This window comes from Protopterus annectens, chromosome 5.part1, assembly GCF_019279795.1.
Source record: "Protopterus annectens isolate FY-2018-M chromosome 5.part1, PAN1.0, whole genome shotgun sequence".
Lineage (NCBI taxonomy): Eukaryota > Metazoa > Chordata > Ceratodontiformes > Protopteridae > Protopterus > Protopterus annectens.
Window position 1 is genome coordinate 541,789,821 of NC_056736.1, and position 25,303 is coordinate 541,815,123.

A 25,303-nucleotide genomic window follows, 5' to 3' on the forward strand; every position below is an offset into this window, starting at 1 on the left:
TGTCCATATGCCCTGAATGCATCTTCCTGCCATGTGGGCCCCCCAGGCATAATCTGATGCTTCTGTTGTTAAGGTTTGGCTGGCAGGGGGTAGAGTGAAGGGCCGTCCCATGTTTTGGTGACAGGCCTTTGCCCACCACAGAAACTCCTGTTGCAAGCAGGGGATGAGAGGAATCATTGTTTCCAGACTGTGTGAATGTTGACTCCATAAACTTTTTAGGTACCATTGAAGCTTCCTCATATGCAGTCTTGCATATGGAATTAGTAGGATGCAGGATGCCATGAAGCCCGGAGCCTGCAGAATTTGTCTTGCAGAAGACTGGGTTTTTGTTGCCATCAGTTTGAAGTAAGTAGTCAGTTGCCTTTGTTTGTCTGGCCTGAGGTAAGCCATCTAGGCAGTTGTATTCAAGCTTGCACCCAGGAATGTTATCTTTTGAGAGGGTACCAGTTGTGATTTTTTTTCAGTTTATTGTGTACCCTAGGCATGTCAGAAGCCTTTTCACAAACGCCAGGTGTCGTAGACGAGTGTCCTTGTTCTCTGCTTGAATGAGACAGTCGTCCAAGTAAGGATATATTTGAATACTTCTTTGTCTGCAAAATGCAATTACTGGTGCCAGGCACATTGTAAAAGACCCTGGGTGCAGTAGATAAGCCAAAGGGCAGTGCAGAGAATTGGTAATGCATTAATCCAGCCTTGAATCTGAGGTATCTTCTGCATGACTGTCTTATTGGGACATTCAGGTATGCCTCTTTTAGGTCCAAAGTCACCAGCCAAGCATTCTTGCCCAGCATGGCCAGAAGCTGTTGCAAAGTGAGCATTTTGAATTTTGGAATGTCCAGGTATGTGTTCAAAATCAATAAATCCAGTATTGGCCGCCAGGCCTTGTCCTTTCTGGGTACCAAGAACAGTAGAGTACAAACCTTGTCCTTTTTCCTGTTCTGATACTGCCTGAATGGCCTCCATATCCATGAGGGACATAACCTGTTTCTGTGCCTCTGCCCATTGGGTATTTGGCAGATCTGGCCAACCATTTGTCATTGGCGGAGTGTGGAAATGGAATCTGTATCCCTGTGATATGATGTTTACTACCCATTGTCATGGGTTATTAACTGCCAATTTTGAGCAAAAAGTGCTAATTTTCCCCCTATGGGTGCTGCCAAAAGATAAGTGCTTGGTGTAGGCAGAGGGAAGTCATTGGGATTGCTTTCTGTAGGTTTACGCTTATCTCCTCCAGATTTGGAGGTGGATGCACCCCAATTGCTTTGACCTGTATGAGTCTTGAGCCTGGTACCTGGAACCCTTAGGGCATCTGGATTTGCCCCTTTGAGCTCTGTCTGACACAGGAAAGGATCAATTTTTTGTAGGCCAGTGTCTACTGAATCTAGGTGGCTGCACCTGTAAGAAATCTTTAACAGTTTGCATAGACTTAGCTTTGTCTTCAATTTTCTTTAAAACCTCTTCTGCCTTAATACCAAACAGAATCATGCTGTAAAGGTGCATTTAGCAATTTAGCTTTAACATGATCAGGCAGATTTTGTTCCTTTAACCAGGCATGCCTCCTAATCACATATCCAGTAACTGCGGCCCTGCAGGAGACCTCTAAAGAATCAAAACCACATTGCAAAGTATGCTTTCCAACTTGTTCAGCTGCATGCAATAATTCCTGCAATTCCTTATTTTCTGCACATTCTGAAATCAACATCATTTTCTGTTTCAGCAATTCCATAACATGTTGTTGGTACTTAAGCATATGAAATTGACAGTTTAAGGCCCTGACTGCCAAGGTTGCAGATGTATAAACCTTTTTTCTCCATCTGTCCAGTGCCCTTGAATCTCTGTCGGAGGGGGTAGGGTTTTTTTGCTGTTGAGGCCTTAACTCCCTTTGTACCCTGTGAAATAGTTTCAGGATCAGCAGCAGGGTTTCGGAATAAAAAATTTATGAGAGTCAGGGACCCTGAGAGTCAGGGACCCTGTAATACCTGTCAGGCTTACTGGAAGCCGGAGGTAAGGAGTCAGGGGTCAGGCTTGACTCCGAAAACACTTCATCCACAATGTCTAAAACAGGGGGAATGGCTAAAGGCTTGTGCTGAGGGAGAAGAAGGAAATCCCTGAGCCTCTTTTTTGATTCTGAGAAGTCTTGACTCTCCCAGTGAAAATGCTCCCTCAAAGTATGCAAGGTTTTTCCAAATGAATAATCCTCAGGAGGAGATGCAGATGGAATAGACTCCTCAGCATCAGAATCATCATAGGGAGGTAAAGATAATTCCTGATCAGAAGAGGAATCAGAAGAAATAGAAACCTGATCTGAAGATTCAGTCAGTTTCTTGCCTAGGCCTCTTATCTGGCGGGGGGATGGGTACCCCTGATCATGGTAATAAGGTCTACAGCCATTTTGATCATCTGTTTTTTTAGGCATAGAGGCCTGTGCACGTGGCTCAGGCATCGTTTTTTTAGTTTTAGAAGGTGTCTTTGGTTTTGCAGCTTTCGTCGGTTTGATATAAAAATGTTGAGGTCTGAATACACCCTCAGAAGCCGGTGCCTGCTCAGCGGCTCGGACCCATCTGAGGGAGATACATCCGTCGGTCCAATACCTTGAGTATCTTGCGGCATGCCGGACTCCACATGGGTGTCGGTAGAGGCCTGTGACTCGAAGGTAGCGGGCATCAGGGGCTGCGAAAGCGCCTCACTGAGTACCGGTGACTGGCTTAGGAGAAGCTTCATCATTGGTTTTGGATCTCGACTGCCTTTCTCTGTCTTTTTCTTTGCGTTTTTTATGTACTGCGGTAGCCAGATTGCTATCCGACGACATTTCTGGTAGTTAAATCTGTTTCCAAAATACTTAGATGCAAAAATATACAGATGCTTAATAGTGCTTTGGTTAAATATAGCACAAAACCGACAGCCAGGCACGTTGTGATCAAGGCCTAGGCAAGGAACACAGTATAAATAAAAATCCTTATGAGGTATTTGCTTCCCACAAGTAATACAATTATTAACTTTTTCTGACATCGGTAAAAAGCAAGAAAAAAGTTTCCCCAATGGGGTACTTAGCTTTAGTGAAGACTTCGGTTCTGAAACTCAAACTCGAATATTTCAGTAGTCAGCCGACCGGCACTTGCGAAATGCTTCTGCTTCGGGCACTGCGCGGCAAGAAAGACTAAAGAAAATGGCATCGGCTGCATGTTTTATACCCCTGACGTCATGGAAGAGAAGACAGCAACCGACGCAGGACCCAAGACTTTGGAATTCAGGCCGACTGAGGGCAACCTGCCAGCAGATTACCCTAATGTAATGACTGCAACAGTGAAACATGAAGAACATCCAAGAAAGATAACCTCTGAACCGGGGTCACACCCCGCTCTGATGAGCTGCCATCCAGAACAGGAACCAGGGAGAGGGTTGAAAACAACCATGGCCCAAGAGCCAGAGATGGTGCCATACAGACAACAAGAACCATACTAAGGGTCTCAGAACTGACAGCCAAACCAAAGTCCCGGGTGTGCAACGGATCCGAAGGTGCTGAAGACAACAGAGATGACCTTGGTGCCGGGGTAAGGTCCACCATTGGCAACGAGGTAGCTGGTATCGGGGGTGCCAAAGTGGAGGGTTCCAAACCTTGGAAGGAGGTTGAAGGAAGATAAACTGGTGGAGTCCTTGGAGAGTAAACCTCAGCTCCAGGAGGGAGAGAGGTCTGCATAGGTGCGGGAAGACCTTTGGCTGTCAAAAGCTGGTCCAACAATCAAACTACGTCTAATTCAGACAGACTCCTGGAAGAACGGATCGACATTCTCGAAGGGGACTCCGGTCTAGTAACACAGGGGCTGAGGAGTTGACTCAAGAAGGGGTTCACAGAAGGGGAATATCTAGTCCTGGGAAGTATAACTGACTCGACTTTTGGCACCATCGGTTGCTGTGCAGAAGGGAAAGCCAGGACCGAATGAGAAGTAAGTGATGCTGGTGCAGAAGCTATTGTCAGTGTCGAAGAGGTCATCGGCGCTGAAACAGTGGTTGGTGCCAAAGTAGTCTGTATCGGGTGCAATAACCATCAGTACAAAAGGTGTTGATTCTATCAATTTAGGTACTTTTGCTCTCAGTTCTGTTCTGAAGAGACAGACGGAACCTGCGACTTATTAGACTTTACCTCATGTGCCGATGGTGAGGTCGGCACAGAATGACTTCTCTTTTTTGTATCTGGCTTTGAAGATTTAGATGTCTCAGCCTTTGAGAGGGCTTCATCAAATGAACATTTTAATAAGCCTTTCAAGATAAGTTTACTAATGTCTCTCTGCTATAGTACTGGCACTGAAGCCCTGACAAATTGTACATGTAATGGCTAGATGGGGTGCATCCAAACAGTATACACAAGAAAGATGTCCAGCTGAATTGGGCATCTTTCTGCCACAGTCCTGACACTGTTTGAAACAGGATGTCCCTTTCTGTTTTTCTGTCATTTCCAATTCACCCTCACACGTACACACACCCCCACCAAGCAGTATAAGGAAAAATAAAAGTTTTTTTTTTTTTGAACATTTGGTCTACTAGGAATGGCATACCAGAAATACCTAAAATGGTAGAGAGGGGAAAAGAAAGGTACCAAAGATTGTATCCAAGATTACCAATGGTAAGAAAAGAAAGGGAGGTAAGGTAAGTTACCAATGATGGTAAACTTAGCTGAGAGTATCAGCTGACACGTCCAATTTTCAGAGTGGCAAACGAGATCTGAGGTAATGGGAAAAGGGTACTGTGGGTAGAGCCTTAGCTCAAGAGATTTTGGCTGGCGCGAGGTATGTATAAAGGCAGAGTCGGTTCCAAGAGGTAGGAACCGAACCCATCAGTCAAGAATGAATGAAGATTGACATCACATTGAAAGTTAAGGCCTTGGGAAGAGGCAGGGATGCCAGCATATGCACCATCTGAATCGTACAACCTAGAAAAATATGATGCTGAGGAGGAGTCCGAGAAGACTTTTTCAAGTTTATTGTGAACCCCAGGCTCTGAAGAAGGGAAATGGCAAAATGAAGATTTTGCATCAGGATCTCTGGAGAGGAGGCCTGAAACAGCAGGTCATCCAAGTAAGGAAATACTTGGATCACATGAAGCCTGAAAAAAGGAAACACAGGAGTGAGGCATTTGGTGAATACCCTTGGGGCAGTAGAAAGGTCAAAGAGCAAAGCAGAGAAATGAACATGCCAGGAAGCAAGAGAGAAATGCAAAACTTCCTGAAAAGGGCATGAATTAGAATATAGAGATAAGCATCCTTGAGATCCAGAAACACCGTATAAATTGTGGAAGCAAAACAGGAAACAGAGTCTGAAGGAACAACACTTGAAAAGTGGGCACCTTCAAAAAAGTGTTTAGATGAGAGAGGTTTAGAACTGGTATAAGAAGTTATGTACTCACCATAACGTTCCATCTGAGTAGGTAAAAGTACAGTTTTGTACCTACCATAAATGTAGATGTTCGAAGATCCACGTTGCTGCAGTCCTAACACTTGGGTAGTCCGCTGTCCCAGTCGGCCCGAATACCAAAGTATATGGCTGACGTCGGTCAAGGCGCATTAGTCTGACGTCAGGACGTCAGGTTACAAATGCGCATGACCGACGTCATATCCTCAGTCTTTTCTTGCCCCAGATGTCAGAAGACCCTAAAAAGATAAGGCTAAAACCAAAAAACACCACACACTCCTACACCAAATATATATACAATATATACAAATTTACAAGAGTATAACCTCACCCACACAATCACCCCTAAACACAGAGGGGAAGGAGGGAGGTAATTGGACTGCAGCAATGTGGATCTTGAACATCTACATTTAGGTAGGTACAAAACTGTACTATGTTCTTCATACCACATTGCTGCAGTCCTAACACTTGGGTAGAATCCCAAAGCAGAGGTAAGGGAGGCTGGCAAATCATAAGGAAGCAGGAGCTGACAACATGCCCTGCAAAATAGCCGTGGCAAAACCAGCCCTAGATTTAGAGTAGAGAGGAAGGTGGTAATGCTTAGAGAAAGTATGCACTGAACTCCAAGTAGCTGCCTCCAAAATATCCTTAGTTGCCACCCCTTAGAAATGCTGTTGAAGTGGCAGTAGCCCTAGTGGAATGAGGCCTAATCCCAGCTGGAATCTCCTTGCCATGATGGGAATAACAAAATGCAATGCAAAACCCAATCCACTTAGAAATAGTTTGTTTTGACACAGGCTTGCCCTGAGAACTCAAAGCAAAAGAAACAAACAACTGCTGAGACTGCCTAAAATCCTTAGTCCTGCTTAAATAATAACGCAACTGCCTGTGTACATCTAAAGTGTGCAAAATCTTTTCCCCTTATTTTGGGGATCTGCATAAAAGGTAGGCAAATGAATAGTTTGGTTAAAAGCCACACTAGAAACCACTTTAGGCATAAAGGAAGGATTAGTACGTAAAGATACCCTATCCTTATGAAAAATCAGGAAAGGCTCAACCGCCATAAGGGCCTGCAATTCAGACACCCTTCTTGCAGATGTAATGGCTAACAAAAAGCAGTCTTCCATGACAAATATTTCAATTCAGCAGTAGCTGCAGGCTCAAAAGGTTGTAGAGTGAGTTTCTCCAACACAAAATTGAGGTCCCAAGCAGGAGTAGGAGCTCTACGTGGGGGTCTTATATTCTTTGCCCCTCTAAGAAATTGCTTGAACAAAGGATGAGAAAACAATGGTGGGTCACAATCATAGTGAGCTGAAATTGCTGCAGCATGAATCTTAATGGAAGAAAAAGACAAACCTTTGTCCAATAACTCAATAAGATATTGAAGAGCCACACTCAAATTTGGCTCAGAAACATCCAAATCCTTTGCTGCACACCAAAATAAAAATCTCTTCCATTTTCCTGCGTACACTTTCCTTGTACTAGGTCTTCTGGCTTCCATAATCACATTCAAAACTTGTTGAGGAAGCTGAGACCTGCTATGGTTCAAAACAGAATATGCCAAGCTGTTAGATGAAGAGAGCGAAGCTTGACATTGAGCAGATGCCCGTCCTTCTGAGACAATAGGTGTGGAATCAAAGGTAAGGGCCATGGAGGCTTCCTTACCAGACTCCTCAGCAATGGGTACCAGTGCTGCCGAGGCCAATCTGGAGCTATTAAAATCATCCTTGGCTTGTCTTGTCTGACCTTTAGAAGTACCTTTGGGAGGAGAGGCAGAGGTGGAAAGGCATACACATGAAGATTTTTCCAACTGAAAGAAAGAGCATCCACTTTCCAGGCTGTGTGATGAAACCTTTTCGTGCAGAACTTTGGCAGCTGGTGGTTCAGTGGAGAAGCGAACAGATCTATGTCTGGAGTTCCCCATGACACTGTCAATGTCTGAAATACATGAAGATCCAGTTTCCACTCGTGGGGATCCCTGATTTGCCTGCTTAACACATCTGCTAAGGAGTTCTGTGCTCCTGGCAGAAACCTTGCTTGAAGATTCAGCTGCAAGCTTAACGCAGTCTCCCACAAAATCATTGCTTGCCTGCATAGAGGATAAGAATGTGTTCCCCCTTGTTTGTTGATGTACCACATGACAGTTGTGTTGTCTGTTAGAATCAACACCTGCCCTGGAAGAAGTAAATCCTTGAAAGCCAGTAATGCAAACTGGACTGCTAACATCTCCTTCATGTTGATATGTAGATGCTGCAGTCTGGCAGGCCACTTGTCTTGTATCCACTTTCCATTCAGATGAGCTCCCCAAGCTGTGTCTGAGGCATCTGTCGTTAGAATCTGACTCGCCTCTGGCCGGGTCACAGACAGTCCCTTGTTTAGGTGACATTCCTGAGCCCACCACAAAAATTCCTTTTGAATGCAAGGTATTATTTGAATGACAGTGTCCAAATCCTGGCAGTGCTGTGTCCATACATTTTTGAGATACCATTGTAGCTTCCTCATATGCAGTTTGGCATTGGGAAGTACCAGAATACAAGATGCCATGAACCCTAAGGCTTGAAGGACTGTCCTTGCAGTCAGCCCGGACTGATGAGATAGTCGATGGAAGTAAAGAGAAAGATTCTTTTGTTTGTCCGGGGTTAAAAAGGCCATCTGTTGCTGTATTCAGTCTCACACCCAGAAAGCACATGTCTTGAGAGGGTACTAGACTGGACTTTATTTCGTTCACAGAATACCCTAGGCATCTTAGCACTGCTATCACATATTCCAAATGCTGAAGAAGCACGCCCCTTCCTTGAGCCAGAATCAGGCAATCGTCCAAATAAGGATAGATTTGTATTCCTTTTAGCCTGAAGAAAGCTATCACTGGAGCCAGAACCTTTGTGAATACTCTGGGCAGTAGATAAGCCAAAGGGCAATGCAGAGAACTGATAATGAGAATTCCCAGCTCGAAAACGCAGATATTTCCTGCAAATTAGTCTGATAGGAACATGAAGGTAAGCTTCCTTGAGATCCAAAGTTACCATCCAGTGATCTTTGCCCAGCAGAGGTAAAAGCTGTTGTAACGCGACCATTTTGAACTTGGGAATGTCCAGATAAGTGTGGAGGATAGGCAGATCCAAAATGGGTCTCCAAGTGTTCCCGCTTTTTGGTACTAGGAACAGGCGAGAATAAAATCCTAGGCCCCTTTCTGGCACAGGAACCGGCTGAATGGCCCCTATTTGGAGCAACAGAGAAATTTGCTTGTGAGCCTCTTTCCTTTGTTGAGGAGGAATGTCTGGCATGCCTTTGAAAGGAGGCAAGGTATGGAAATAAAACCTGTAACCGTGGTGAATGATATCCAATACCTATCTGTCTTGTGTAATTAAACTCCAGTTTTCTTTGAAAAGTGCCAACCTTCCTCCCAAAGGTGCTGCCAGACGAGAAGATTCTGGCAGCTGAAAAGGCAGGTCATTGTGTCTGTTTACGAAAGGACTGACCCCTGCCCTCACCAGAAGACTGAGCAGGTGAACTCCTGTTCTAGGCCTAAAAGAACCTTGAGCTCTGCCTCTACCACGTCTAGACCTACCCCTAGACTGGGAATCATAAGCAGGATATGTCCACCCCTTGGTAGGCCAATTTCTACTAAACTTCGGAGGCTGAACCTGCAAAAAATCTTTAACAGTCTGCATAGACTTAGCCTTGTCTTCCATTTTCTTTAGAACTGCTTCCACAGGCGAACCAAACAACACATCAGATTGTAAAGGAGCATCTAAAATCCTTGTTTTCACATGCTCAGCTAAATTCTGATCCCTCAACCAGGCGTGCCTGCGAAGAACCGAACCAGTGGCAGCCACCCTCAAGAGGCCTGCACAGCATCAAAACCACATTGCAAAGAATGCTTACCCACCTGTTCAGAAACATGAACTAAATCCTGCAACTCTTTACACTCAATACCTTCCGCCAAAGCATCTACCTTAGACTTTAATTGTGAAAGGAGATAATTTTGGTATTTCAACATGTGAAACTGGCAATTCAAAGCTCTCATGGCCAAAGTGGAAGAAGTATACACTTTCTTTCCCCATCTATCCAAAGCCCTAGCCTCTTTATCTGGAAGAACAGGATTTTTAACAACAGAAGCCTTAACACCTTTAGGCCCCTGTGAAACAGTTTCTGGGTCTGCCCTAGGACTCTTAAAAAGATACTTATGAGCTTCAGGCACCCTATAATATCTATCCGGTTTAACTGGAGCAGGAGGCAAAGAGTCAGGGTTCAGAGAAGCCTCTGCAAAAACATCCTCTACCACATCTAGAACAGGAGGTATAGCTAAAGGCCTATGCTGGGGTAGAAACAAAAATTCCCTAAGCCTTTTCCTGGAATCAGAGAAATCCTGACCTTCCCATTTAAAATGTTCCCTCATGGAATGAAGAGTCTCTGAAAATGAAAAATCCTCAGGAGGAGAAGCAGAAGGAGTAGAATCATCTACATCAGAATCAGAGTAAGGGGAATACTCCTGCAAGTCTTCAGTCAAGACTTAGAAGCATCCGAACACTGCTCAAAACTCCCAAGCTCAGGTTCCACCCTAGGCCTCTTATCAGGAGGGGGCATAGACCCTCTAATCATTGTAATCAAATCTTCTGCCATCTTAAGCATATGCTTCTTAGGTACAGACCCTGAAGAACTAGGGGTAACTCCTGAAACAAAACCTGGCCTGCCCCTGGGAGAAGCCTTGGAAACAGCAGGGAGGGCCTAACCACCTTAGGAAGGGAGGGAAGAACAGCTACCTGAGAAGCCCCTTCCGCCTGGCCTACCTCCTGAGAGGTCACATCTTGCAGTAATAAAGTCTCTCCCTGGGATTCCAAAGAAATTTCTGGCTGAACCCCTGGCTCCACCGAGCCCTCTAAAGAACCGACGTCCGGGACGGACGGTTCTTCCAGCCTAGGCTTTGCTGTTTTGTCCTTGCGCTTTTTGAAGCGGCGCCGGAGCATCCGATGGCATTTTATAATTACACCGCTTCCCAAAACTAACCTGGCACAATCTAATCTTCTCTTTATAGTGCGTTATTAAATCTAGCACAAGAGCGACAGCCAACAACGCCGTGCTCAGGCCCTAAGCAAGGTATACACAAGGTATGGTAATCCCTATGAGGTATCTGTTTCCCACAAGAAATACAGTTATTCACTTTTTCTGACATCCGTAAAATACTGAGGCAAGAAAAACAAAATAATCCCCAACGGGGTACTTAGCCAACTTGGATTCGGTCTGAAACTCCGACTTCGGAAAATCTCAGAACGCCAACCTGCACTTGCAAAACTGCTTCTGCATCGGACCATGCGGCAAAAAAGACTGAGGATATGACGTCGGTCATGCGCATTTGTACCCTGACGTCCTGACGTCAGACTAATGCGCCTTGACCGACGTCAGCCATATACTTTGGTATTCGGGCCGACTGGGACAGCGGACTACCCAAGTGTTAGGACTGCAGCAATGTGGTATGAAGAACATCTTCATTTGTCAGCAACCTATGGGTTATCGGATCCATTTCGGATCCGAGCCGGCAGTTTCCAGCAGCTAAGATCCGAGCTCCAAGCTCCTCCCCCTTACCCATAACTCCCTGCCATCCCTTCCTGACCTCAGATCGAGTTTGCCTAAAAACAAGGCTTGCAATCACAACCTGTCTAGGGTAAACCGGGTACAACCTACCGAGAAGCAGGAACATCAAAAACATCTGAAGAGGACAGGGGGACGGAGGGAGGGACGGTTGCTGACAAATGAAGTTTACCTACTCAGATGGAACGTTATGGTGAGTACATAACTTCTTAATCTGAAGTAGTTAACTTCATTTGTGCATCAACCTATGGGACAGAGTCCCCAGCTACCTGAATCTTGGGAGGCCCTCAAGGAAGGATGTTCTGGAGCACTGCGGAGCCAAAGGATGCTCTCCCTCTGGAAACCAGATCTAACTTGTAGTGGTTTATAAAAGTGTGAGATGAGGCCCACATGGCAGCTGAGCAAATGTCATCCAACAAAACTCTAGCCCGAAAAGCAGCAGAGGGAGAAACAGACCGAGTTGAATGGGCATGGACTCCCTGAGGAGCAGGCCTGCCAGAACTCTCATAAGCCAAGAGAATACACTGAGAAATCCACCTGGATAGTGTGACTTTAGAAACAGCTTTCCCCAAACTGGATTTTAGCAAAGGACACAAATAACTGATCTGAACATGACTGGCTGTCCTGTGCAGATAAAATCTCAACTGTCTGTGTACATCCAAAGAGTGTAATTTGAATTTGCCCTTATTTTGGTAATTGGGGAAGAAGACTGGCAAATTAATAGACTGATTAATATTAGTTTCGGAAGCAATTTTGGGGAGAAAAGAGGGATTGGTCCTGAGGAATACCCTATCCTTGTGGAAAAATCAAGTATGGAGGCTTGGCACAAAGGGCTTTAAGCTCCGAAACCCTTTTTGCCGACATGATAGCGACAAGAAAGGCCGTTCTCCAGGACAAGAACTTGAAATCTACTGAGGCAGCAGTCTCAAAGGGAGAAGCTGTTAAGGCCTGGAGCACCAGCGATAAGTCCCAAGGAGGGATCACATCTTTCACTGGAGGCCCTAGTAGGAAAGTGCCTTTTAAGAAGGCCTTACATAATCTGGATGAAGTCAGAGGGCCAAGATCACGTCCAACGTGGTAATGAGCGATAGCCGCCAACTGTACTTTGACTGTGGAAGAGCTAGCACCTTTATCAAACAGTCCCGACAGAAAATCCATCACAGCTGGTAACGGAACTGTGAAAGGATCTAGGTTCTGATGTTCAGCCCAAATAGAAAAACGTTTCCATTTGCTATGATAAACCTTCCTAGTAGACAGCTTTTGGGCCGCCACTAGGATCGCTTTGACCTGGGAAGAGATACCGGGAGTCCGAACTAACAGTGGAACTGGATCAACCAAGCTGTGAGCTTGAGGTTGTCCAGGTTCGGGGTTGGTAGGCCCAGGGGGTGAGATATCAGATCCGGAAGGGGATCTAGAATCCAGGGAGGATTCACTAGATGAGACCACAGATAAGGGAACCATGCCTGACGAGGCCAGAATGGGGCAATGAGGATTATCATGCACCCCAACCGTCTGGCTTTCTGCAGAAAATATGAGCATCAGGGGAAGGGGTGGATAAGCATAAAGAAGACCGGGAGGCCAAGCATGCACCAGAGCGTCTCTTGGTGATTCCCCGGGTGGGGGAATTAGAGCGAAGTAGGTGTCGCACGTCATGTTTGAAGGAGAGGCGAAAAGATCGCAACAAGGTTGACCCCATTTGCAGAAGATCTGCTTCGCTACATTCGGATTCAGAGACCACTCGTACGGGGAGAGGATGGTGCGACTCAGTCTGTCCGCTAGGATGTTGGACCGACCCTGTGCATCGCTACGTGAAAGCGGTTGGTGGAAATCGCCCATTCCCAAACTCTCATGGCCTCTCGACAAAGTGGATAGGACCTGGTTCCCCCTTGTTTGTTGATATACCAAACGACAGACATGTTGTCCGTCTGAATCACAATCGTCCCGACGAGAAGAAGGCTCTGAAGTGCTTGCAACGCTAACAGCACCGCCCTCATCTCCACGACATTGATATGCAGTGAGGTCTCCGTCTGGTTCCACGTGCCCTGGATGGTCCTGCCGCAACAATGCCCCCCCACCCGAGGCGAGAGGCGTCCGTGGTCACCGTGGCTAGGGGAGGGGACATAGAGAAGGGGTGCTCCTTTGGAGGTCCGGAGACTGGAGCCATCATAAGAGGGCACTCCTGCAAACCCTGCTGAGAGGGACAGGATGGCTTAGGGGAAAACGTAGGAAGGACCATTGGACTTGGAGTGTCCATTGCAGAATTCTCATCTTTAGGCGCGCCATGGGAAGGAGATTGATGGTAGCCGCCATGGAGCCTAGGGCCCTCAGGACCAGTTCTGCCGGATGGGTCGGACAATGAAGAATGGCCTGCACATGTAGTTTTAGGGATTGCAACCGGTCCGGAGTTAAGAAAACTAAGAGCTGGTTTGTGTCTACCCTGGCTCCGATAAAATCTATGACCTGAGTCGGGAGCAGGGAGGACTTCCCAGCCGGGGAGCTAAGCGAAGGAAGAAATTTCTGGCTGTGCAGAGTAGATGCCGTGTGGGGGCGGTCAGGAGCCAGTCGTCCAGGTACGGAAAGACCTGAATTCCCTGGAGTCTCAGGTGGGCCGCTACTACCGCTAACACCTTGGTGAACACCCTGGGGGCTGTGGTGAGACCAAAGGGGAGGACCCTGAACTGATAGTGACTGTCTCCTAGCCGGAAGCGTAGAAACCTCCTGGATCGTCTGTCCATTAAGATGTGGTAGTACGCATCCTTGAGGTCTATGGAGCACATCCAGTCGTTCTCCTGCAAAAGGGGGAGAATGGATTGAAGAGTGACCATCCGGAACTTTTCTTTGGCTATTGCCAGGTTCAATAGGGATAAGTCGAGGATTGGCCTTAAGTCCCCCGTCTTTTTTGGCACCAAGAAGAACCGGGAGTAAAAGCCCGATCCGTACTTGTCTGGGGGGACATGCTGGATCGCTCCTTTTTCTAGCAGCTGCCGAATTTCTGTGGCTGCGGCCTCCCTCTGATCGGGTGGGACATCGGGGAGGAATCTGGGTCTGAGAGGGGGATGGAGAAACAGAATCTCGTAGCCTCTGGATATGATCCAAAGCACCCAGCGGTCTGTCATGATGGACTCCCAAGCTGCTAGGTGCTTCGAGAAATGCCCCCTGACTGCCTCCAGAGTGGAGCAGTCGGGTAACCCCTCAGGGTTGCTGCGTGGGCCGATCAGAGAAAGGTTCTCTGGACCCAAAGTTCTTCGGGCCCCCTCTGCCTCTAGGGCGGCATCCACCCTGTCCTCCTCTGCCTCTGAAGGACGGGGAGTCTGGAGCAAAACGGGATTGCTGAGACTTTCGGAACCACATCTTCTTCTGCCCCTTTTGGTTCTTCGAGAAGGACCTCTGGGGAGCAGAGAAGCGGACTCCGACGGCACACAATGTCTTCCCATCTTTCTCGCTCTGGACCAAGGTATCGCGTACGGTCTTGCCAAAAAGGGCAGAACCATCAAACGGGGCATTAGCGAATGATGCCTTGAAGGGTTCCGCAAAATCACAGTGGCGGAGCCAGGCCTGTTGCTGTAGCATGACACCCGCTCTGCTAGCTCTAGCGGCCCCTTCCATAGCTTGGGACAACAGCCGCATAGAGGTTCTGGAAATCGACCTGGGAGTTGCCATTCGGGTAGAGTACACCTGTTTGTCCTCTGCCGACATGGACTCTAGGGGCAACCCGGCGTATTCTTTGATAAGATCCCGCTGGAGCCGTATGACATGTGCCATGTAGTTCAGCGACCTTATGGAGAAGGTGGCTGAAGCAAACATCCGCTTCCCCAAACGGTCCATCGCCTGGGACTCCCTGTCAGGGGGATGGACCGAGGGACTCTCCTGGGGCAGTTCCCTCTTGGTGGCCGCCGCCACCAACATGGCATCTACAGGGGTTCCCTTGCTCCAATGAGACCTGTCCGAAGGCGGGCTGAAAATTCTGTCAGGCCTCTTAGGGACGGGATCCACAGTGTCCGGCTCCTTCCAAGCCCTGGTAGTGATCAGATCTACCAGGGGATCGGCCGGAGGGGACACCCAAGAGGTAGACGGGCCTGCTTCAAACACCTCCAGGAACACAGACTCGTCCGAGGTAGGCTTTGGGGCAGACCACCCCCCCCCGATCCTGAGCATCTCCATGATGTCTCCAAATGAGACGTCTTTGGGGGGTGATCTTGGGGAGCCTTCCCCTTCCTCCAAGTCTGTGTCCTCAGTCAAGGACTCGGGGGAGTCCAAGTGCCTCCTTTTGCGCTTGCGCTTGTGAGGGACCTCCTCAGGGGGGCTGTCTGAGGAGGCCTCACCAGCCACATCTAGTTCCAACAAGGGAACTATCTGGGACGTCTGAGCAGGCTGTCCCTGGGGCCGGGTGATGGAAGTCGGGCCCATCTGTGAGGGACTGCAGGGCGGAACCATAGCTAAGGCCGGGGGCCTGGATTCCATCGACAGAACCCTCTCTACCACGTCGAATGCCGAAGGAGAGTCGCTCCCCCTAGGATCCGAGAGCCGACTCTCCATCGGATCCGACGGGCAGATCGGGGCCGGAGCCGAAGCCATCGGATCCGAAGGGCCGGTATGCTCCGACCTAGTCGGAGCCGAAGGCACACTGACCACCTCGGATCCGAAGCTCAGCTCTCGGCTCCGAGAGCTAGGATCCATAGAAAAGGGACCCGACAGACTCGAGAGTACTGTCGGCGCCAAAGTACCCGAGACTACTGGCGCCGGCACCCCCCGGCTCCGACGCTACTCGGCTCCGAAGACCCCGGGGAAGGAGCTATCGGGGTGAAAAGGGGGGGAGGCAGGAGCACTCCCATCTGCAGCTGGGCCTGGAGGAACCTTCTCATCTTAACCCGGTCCAAGTCTGCATCTGTAAGGCTTCTGGTCGACCTGGAAGAGGCCACCGAGGCGGGACGGGAGTGCCGCCTCGATGACCTCGAGGGAGATCGGGTCTCCTCCTCCTCCGGCCCCGGCGAAAAGCAGGGAGAACGGAGCCAAGAAGGAGAAGGCCCGGCCGTCCCGGGGGGGAGAGACCCGCTTGGCCGGCGGGGCCGAGGCAGAGGCCTCGGCCCGCCGCTTGTATTTCTCGCGGCGCTTCTCCCTCCTAGCTTCCCTATCCTCCTGGCCCGAAGAGGGAGGTTGAGTCCTGGCGAAGGGAAGGGTCCGTGGATGCTGCCGCAGCCGCGGCAGGAACCACGGAGGGGCCGGAGGACGGAGCAGAGTCTGGGGGCAGAAGTCCCGCCAGGATCACCTTCGACCTCTGGTCCCTGATAGCCCTGGGGTTGAACGCTGCACAAATAGTACAGCCAGAAGATAGGTGTTCAACCCCAAGGCATAAAATGCACCGAGTGTGGCCATCAGCCGGGGAAAGCTTATGGCCACACTCGGTACATTTAGAGAAGAATGTCTTGGAGGCCTCAGACATTCGACTAAAACACAAGCACTAGGCCCCAAGACCACACACACAAACACACCCTAACACTCTAAGAAACAAGGGGGAGGAAACTCAAAACCCGAGGGAACACTCTAAAACTAAAACTAAACTAGTTCCAACACTCAAAATTCACCCAAAACTTTAAGAAAGTTAAAAAATAGAAGGATTTTTCTCACAAGAAGTCTCAGGAAAACTCAGACGCTCAAGATCAAGCTGCTGTTCAAACCGCGGCAAACTAGATCTGGGGTCAGGAAGGGATGGCAGGGAGTTATGGGTAAGGGGGAGGAGCCTGGAGCTCGGATCTTAGCTGCTGGAAACTGCCGGCTCGGATCCGATATGGATTCGATAACCCACAGGTTGATGCACAAATGAAGTTAACTACTTCGGATCTAGAAACATTCTGGAGTAAACCCTCCTACCCATTTGAGACACAGGCACCCCTTGTCTAGTAACCTGAGTTAAAAGGTTTCAAAGTACCTCTGGGAAAAAGGGAGTTATTCCCGAGGAGGCTGAGGAATATCCATAAAAGGGGGATGGGATTTCCACACCAAGAAATTCCCTTGGTGAATTAAGGACAGAAGCCAAGAATCTTGAGTAATCTGAAGCCAAACAGAACAGAGAGAGAGAGAAAGGCAAAGAGAAAGAGGGACATGGTTGGGAAGAGACAGATAGTCAGACAGCACCTGGTTTATCTGGAAAGGAAGACTACTGAAGTCTGAGTAGCCTTAGCAGGAGGAGCCCATTTGCCACTCTTTTTGCCCTTAGTAAGAGGGCGAGATTGCCTTTGAACAAAGGCTGGCATATTGGGGTAATTTCTCTGAAATTTAGGAACAGAAGAGACAAACACGTTTGAGTTCCTGTAAGGCCTTCCCCTTATCCTGAAGAAACTTAAACCAGCAGCAGCTTCCCCAAACAAATGTTTATTATCCAGAGGGGGGGTTCATCAACTTACCCTTGACATCATCAGACAATGGTTGAAGCCAAAGCCAAGAATACCTCTTCATCATTGAGCCAAGAGCAGCAGCCCTAGAAGAGGCATCTGCTGCATCATATAACTATACTTGATGGAATGATGAACCACCTGACAGGAAGACTCTAACAGGGTAAGAGCTGAAGTCTTTCCCTCAGAATCCGGGAGATCAGAAATAACCTGACAAGCCTGTTTGTGGTGGTGTTTATGGGGAGTCTGTCCCCCGCACTGGCATTTATCCTTCCTGGATGACATTAACCTCAGATGCAACCAAAAGTCGAAAAAAAATAAACCCAACAGGGCATTTGTCTGCAACAGCTCGGAGACTAGCAAACAGGATGTAAATGTTCAGACTGATGATTGAGAGATACATTCGGACTGGCTGCAAAGAAGTACGCGTTCTGACCAATGATTGACAGATGTTCGGACTGGTGATAAAGAAGTTCCTAGGATGGTACGTGTGGACGTCACCTTCATGCTCTACATTATGCAAGGAGTATACGTGTGTGCTTTTGGATAAAGGCCGGACGTCAGGCTACCCAAGGCACGGAATCCCAGAGGTTACAAATACTGCAACACGTGAATGGAAGGACATCATACTATACAATCAGAAATGTAGGTATGCTGGGGATACTAAAAGAACTAGAAAAAGATTATATAACTAAGTAGATCAAACGCTGGGTGGTTGAAAGAAGACTGTGTAAGGTTTGTATCGGGGAATACTCTCAGATATTGCACACAACTAGTGTTGTGTGAGAGGGCTCAGTGCTAGGCCCTTTACTATGTAGTATTTTTTTGGAGGAAAAAGTGGATGACTACATGTAGGCGACACAATATGCAGATGAGCAACAGTGCTAGAAAAGGGTCTACTGAATGTGTACTTACAATCCCCTGAAAACAAACCCCAATGTTCAATGCAAAGAAATAGACCATCTAACATTTAGAGGAATACTATGAAATTTTATTACAGAACTGAAAAGACTAAAGGCTCACACAATGTCAACCAGGCACTCCAGGTACAAAGAAAACAGATTAATAGGTTCTATAAAAACACCACCAACAAATAATTTTTGGATAAATGCATTTAAAGATGACAATAAAACAGCATGTAACAGTTGAATACTTTTGCCTGCCAAGCTTTAACTGTTAATGGCCTGCCAAAAGATTTTTTTTATTTTATTTTATCCATTTAATGTTTAATTAGGTAAATATACTGATCAAATCTGAATCCTTTTCAGACAATATGACTATATAAAAATGCAAGCAACTAATACACATTTCTTCACATAAGTAAGCAGTTAAACAGCGTATACTGAATAGAAACAAAATGCAAAGATTTAGGAAATGATAAATGTCTGAACAGAAACACGAGTACATGAAACAGCCTAATACCAAAGTTACAGGAATGATAGTACTGACAATGCAGAAAACAAGATAAATAATATACTGGATTAAAAAAAAAACAACAGATACATAATAACATACAATAAAATAAACAGCATTATGCACTCTAGTGAGTAGATAATCAGGGATTCTAATAAGCACTGCTGCTGCAGACAACCCAAGAGTAAAGAAAATTATACTGAATTCTTAGAACAGAAGCAAATGGTGGGAACCTGGTAAGCAGGATCAACAAATTTAGTTTACTTGGTGAGAAATTCAGAGGATATATACAACCTTTGCACGCTGGACACAAAAACTTCATACCTGTATACAAAAACACCATTTGAAATGTACTGTTACTAAATCAATAATCCCTCTGTCCCCTCACTACAAAGTAAACTGCTCTCTAAAATGCATCTTTTTCACATATTTTGATCTCACCTTCCACTGCAATGTAATAGTGTTTTTGGTCCGATTTAGTAACTTTGGAGGAAATGGAGAATCTGGTTCGCAGCTTGCTGTAGTAAAACTGACAGCTTCTGATGGTGTGCCTTGTAAAGAATTATATTCTGCTACAAATCTGGAAGCAAAACAGCAAGCAACACAGATTACAGTCAGGAAGCAATTACTGTATGTTAAATACTTAAATTTCCAATTTTGTACCCCTCAATTCTGATAAAATTAATATCTAATAAGCAGATGTCACACGGTCTTAGAAAAAATACCACTAAAGGTGGTCTCTGCATGGCCCTCTTACTGATCCCGTATTTCTATTTCAAGCATTATATAATTTTCTTTTTACTTTTTCTGGTCTCATACCCACCTTTAACTTACCTGACCCAACGTGGTTTAAGCAAATGAACAGCTCAAGCTATGTACTACTTTAATTCCTAAAAATATAGCATGCTGTAAGCATAACAACTGAATTTTTAAGAACCCATACGTGAAACAAGTTAAAGACTAAGCCAACATCAACGGAGATCTACTCAGCTCAAGAAAATTAAGCCTCCCTATGACAGTTTTTTTACGCTGGAAAAGGAATCCCATCCCACTAGTTCTGACAATACTTTTAACTGTTTTAGGCACAGCATTAAAAATGGCATTAAAACTGCTAGCTGGAGAGAGTAGGGGAGGGGGCATACTTGGTCAGGCTAGAAATGGCTTAAGTCAAGTCCAATTTATATTTAGCCTGGTGATAAACGCAGATTAATGTTGCATCAGGTGGAAAGAACAAGATATCATCATGGAACTTATAAACAAAGATATTGGTAATCTCCAAACTCTGGATCCCACCCACTTCGGGTTTGTAAAAGGCAGATCATGTCTCCTAAACCTGATAGACTTCTTTGAAGCAGTCACCAAAGCCGTAGACAAGGGTAAGGTGGTTCACACAGCCTATCTAGATCTTGCCAAGGCTTTTGACACCATCCCCCACTCTGGAATTATAGAAAAACTCACTAAACTAGGTATAAATCTCTATGTCACAAGATGGGTTGCCAACTGGCTCACTGACAGAACCCACACTGTGAAAGCAGCAGAGTCCAAATCCGACTTCAGACCAGTGACAAGTGGAGTACCACAGGGTTCAGTCCAGGGTCCTCTCCTGTTTGGTATCTACTTCTCTGAAGTACAGGCTAACACAGAAGGTCTTTGGCTAACAAAGTTTGCAGATGACTGCAAACTAGGAGCCATAATCGAAACTCCTAACAATGTGGACATCCTACAAAAGGGCCTCAATGAGACAGATGCCTGGTGTCAAAGCCATGGCCTCAAGCTCAGTGCCAAAAAGTGCATTGTCATCCCCTTTGGTAAAAACTCTGTACCCATGAACAACAACATAGGCGGTAGTATACTTAACACTGAAAGTGTGATAAGAGACCTTGGGACACAGGTGGACAGTAGTCTCTCCTTTGATAATCACATCGCCACAGTAGTCAGGAAATCCTTCTACGTGGAACACCTCATCACAAAAGGTTTCTCATCCAGAAAAAAAGAGGTCATTGTTCCCCTCTACTCATCACTCATTAGACCCATTATAGAGTACAATGCCCCTTTTGGTATGTACCTCACAAGGCATCTACAACAACGGGAAAGGCCGCAGAAATATCTCACAAAGAAGATTACCGGCCTCAAACAGATGCCCTACGCAGACCATCTCAAAACACTCCAGCTTTACTCCGTCGCATATCGCCTACTCAGAGGTGATCTCTGCCTAACATACAAAGCTATGTCAAACCCAGAGCTGTTGGACATGCCCCACTTAAAGAAATCCCAATCCCTCCGAGCTACATGCTTTAGGGACCTAAACTTTGTCACCACATTAAACAGAACATGCCGGAGGGATAGATTCCTGTCCCAGAGACTTCCCATACTCTGGAATAAACTACCTATCTATATCAAACAAAGCTCCTCATTAGCACTCTTCAAGAAAAATCTTGATGATTGGATGGGAAATAGGAAATTCACCCTGGGGATCACCTCTGTGGCTCTGCTCGACAGTGGCACAGGAAAATAATTTTCTTGGGTGGCAAAAGCCAGAGTACCTTTTTGGCTGGGCTTGTATAGGCCCCAGGGCTGATAGCCTAGTACCTACCTATGAACCTATGTGCATGAGCTGAGAGCTCAATGCACTGCACATCAAAAGTCCATCCCCAGACAAGATCAGTTCTAGTACTGGTGTAGACATTGGACTTGCAGGGAAACAGGAGGTACAGAACAATTGGGTCTCTAATGATACGTTAAGTGAGAGAGAGATCTCCCCTCAAAAGTCCACAAGAACACTGAATAATTGGCCATTGTCTACTTATTTCAGAATGGTCATTCAAAACCAAAAAATATCCACCAGTTATTACTGGCAGACCTTTCCTTCAAAACAAAGCACTGCAACTAAGTTATCACCAAAACAATAGTGACAAGTCCCCTTGATACTCTCATATTAATTCCACACTTGCTCTGCACTACTTCACTGCAACTCTCTTAAATATTGTGGAAGCCCTCTTTCCTGTCATACAGAGAGGACAGTAATGATCACGGCTCACTGATAATATCAAGGAAAGGGATAAGGCATGAACACATTGGAAATGTGATCCACCTAATCAAAACCTCCATTGAACCTTCCTAGCATTACAAAGTCTACCAGAAAAGAAACCAACAGTGCCGAAGCCTCACATCCAGACCTAAGCTTTACTGGAAGAAAATAAAACAATAAGTTAGTATCACTGACTCCACTACATGTGGTAACTGTCATCCTCTCAACCCAACCTCCTTTTTCAGTGCATTTAGGAAATGTTTTCTCTCATCCATAAAATATCTAACCAACTTGTTATTAGCACAGCCTTAGCAAATCCATATTGTCAATTTCAAACTCTACCCTTTCATATCTTATGCTGCCACTTCCCAGTTCAAAGCCATAACTGAATACCACAGCAAGTCTGTTGTTACTAAACAGTTGCAAAATTCAGCAAAATACATCTCAAATTCCTAAAATTGGCATCAGCAAAAACTGCAAAACCTTTTAGACATCTTCAGTTTCTCACTAACTACAGGTCCCTGCTTTCAAGTGTTCAGCCATTATTCCTATAATTAAAACTTGCTCACCTTCTAAACAAAAGGATTATGAACCAATCTCAAATCTTTATCCAATTATTAAAATCTCTGAGAAGCTACTATACCAAAAAATATTTAAACAGTTATTTTATGATCTCTTCTGACTCACTGTTAGGGGGAAGAACAGAAGAACTCTCTTCAAACGTTACTTTTTCGTGGCTGCCACTACTACCACGGCAGCTACTGGTGGACCTTTGCAACAGTGCTTCCTGTCTTCTGGAGCTAACAAAACCTATCTAGTGTCTTGAGGATAGGGTTCCACTAAATTAGGAACTTTGCATGCCTGCTGCACCACAAGGTCTATAAGAGCATCAATGTGTGGTACCACCCAGGATGCGGATGAGCCAGTATCAAAGGCCTTAAGGAACACAGATTCATCTGGTGAAGCAGTTTCAATGGACCAAACTCCCTCACTGTTTCATTAATTCTAGGATATCACCAAAAGGTGACATCTTCTAAAGAGGGGAAACCCCACAACACACATGTACTCTTATAAAATTGCCAAACTCTGGAACACTCTTCCTCAACCTATAGTTAAAAACCCTAACTATCAGGAGTTCAAACACCTCCTAAAAGAACATCTCACAAATCATTGGCTCTGCTCCTGCCTTACTCTTGGTTAAGTCTATTCACTCCCTAACTCAATACCACTTTTTACTACTATACCTGCTTTTTCTAATATTTCTTCTCCTTCTCTTTCCTTCTGTTTTCTCCTCTTAGCTAATGCTTTGAATTAATTCTCCCTGTAACCTACAATGTGGTTACCTGCTCAACTCAATCATCAGTACTGTTGGAATGTAATTTTATATATAGCTTTGCAAATAATGCTATGCGTATATTATGTTGTCCATGCTTTCCACTTAGTATCTTTGACCTGTTGTATTGCAAATTTATGTAATTCTTTGACTGCAATTTTATTCACTGTATATTGTTTGTAATGGGAGCTTTTCTCCTCGGGTCTCCACTGAAAATGGGCCCCAAGCCCAGTTGGACCAACCCGGTTAACAAATGTCAATAAATAAATAAATCATAAATCTTAGGGAACCTTCACTTTCTCCCAGATTTGTCTTCTGTAATAGACACTGGAAATGAGTATAGGGTGTTTCTATTTGCAAGTCTGTTTTCTAGGACCTTGCCTTTTGCAAGCCTGTTTTCTAGGACCTTGTCTTGGGGGAATCTCAGGAAACAGCCTGAATCAGGCTGGGAACTCAAGTGGTGAGCATCCTCTGGGCCTAAAAGCACTGACTGACCCTGTGGATCACAGGATCCACCAGAAGTTGGGATGTATCCGAGCTCAAGGGCAGCACCTGACTCCAGGATTGGAAGCAAAGAAACAGCCCTCCTATCCATGGTGAAGGAACAATCCCAGCCACAAATGGAGTTGGTCCTGAGGCTGACCTTGGATCAGAACTATCAACAGTCGAAGCCCCAAGAGGCAGAGATGGCTCCAAGAACTTGAGTCAACATTCCACTGCTGGGGCCCCTGCACCAACACTTAGCTCCGAATAAGGTGCACCTTGGGGGAGGTTTGGACCCATGAAGACTGGATCTGAGGGGCAGACCAGCACCAGGAAAAAAAAATGGAGGGGTTGTTCGATCTGTATCCAGTGCGCCCAGGGGATTCTGTGCCAGGAGAACCCTTTGTTGGATTTCATTCCTCAGGAATCTCTGCATAATTTGATTGACATCCATCTCAATAAAGCTTCTGGTGGACCAGGCAGACCTCAAGGATGATGCCACTGACAGAGGTCTGGAGTACTCTCTCGCTCCTGCAGGATGGGTAAGTGAAGCCCAGAACATATCGGTTTCAGGGAAAATCTTGGGTGAGGCGAGGGAGACTGGATCTGAGCAGGTGGTGGATTCACCTTTCCTTGGACTCTTAGGTGCCAGACCAAGAAATCTTTTCCCAGACATCTCAGTTCCTTCTCTTCAGATCTCTCTCTCCTTCCTTAAATTTTTCTTTCGTCTTCTTTCTCTCTATTTTCCTTCTTCTCATCCATCATCTTACCTAGGGAAGCTGAAGCTGGTCTAGAAGTACTAGATGTTGAAGGTTGAGAAGATGAAGATCCTGTCTTAAAGGGGGGGGGGGGCAAACTTTTTAAGATAAGATTTTCTTTGTGGCCCTAGTCCCAGAAGTGGTGCAGATATCACAGTCTGCCTAGAGGTAGACAGAGCCCAAACAATAAATGCATACAGAGTGCAGGTTTTGAGGTAACATTTTAGATCCACAAGCCATGCACTTCTTAAAACCTTGGGGTTTGTCTGACATCAGAGGCAAAACCAGTAACAACACACAAGAATATTAATGTGCACACTTACTCTAAGAAATATTAAAAAGCTACTTGTCTGAAAATTTCTCTATGTATCTAAATACTTACTTTAACCCTACTTCTAAAGAAAGGAACAAGTATTTAACGCTAAGTATGTTTTTCTAGTTATTTCACTATTTAAGCAATACCAAAAACTCAGCACAGCATGCCTATAATCTTAATACTAAAATCTAACAATACTACCAACTATTTCTAATAACTAGTGTAACACTACATCTAGAAAGGGTTAAGGAGGAGAAATGTCTACTATTAATTTTGTAAAAGGCCTTCACTTATCATGAAATACAGATGCCTCAGAACACATCTGAAAGTTCAGTCAACAAATGAGATCTGAAGTACTTTAGTGGAGGTGAAGGAATTATGGGTAGAGGAGGAATCAGAGCCGAGGATCCACAGCTTTAGAAAAAAGTGCAGAGGTCTCAGCCGATCAGATCTGACAACATCAGATCTAATATTCCAGCTGACAAATTTACTTCCAAGTTTTATTCCAGTCACAGTTATAGCTATTCCAAAGACTACACAATCACAACCACCCCCTTTTAATAACTATGGAACACATTATCTCAGCCCC

At 45.8% G+C, this 25,303-nt stretch overlaps 1 protein-coding gene across 5 annotated transcripts in view; it reads right to left on the reverse strand.

The window, feature by feature from the left end:
* Positions 1–25,303, reverse strand: part of FNDC3A (fibronectin type III domain containing 3A) — a 3,267,883-nt gene that overhangs the window by 1,038,266 nt on the left and 2,204,314 nt on the right. For all 5 annotated transcript variants that reach the window (XM_044073165.1, XM_044073164.1, XM_044073166.1 and 2 more), the window contains one exon: positions 19,238–19,376. In XM_044073165.1, coding sequence (XP_043929100.1) covers positions 19,238–19,376 — 139 coding nt within the window. The remainder of the gene's footprint in view (positions 1–19,237; positions 19,377–25,303) is intronic.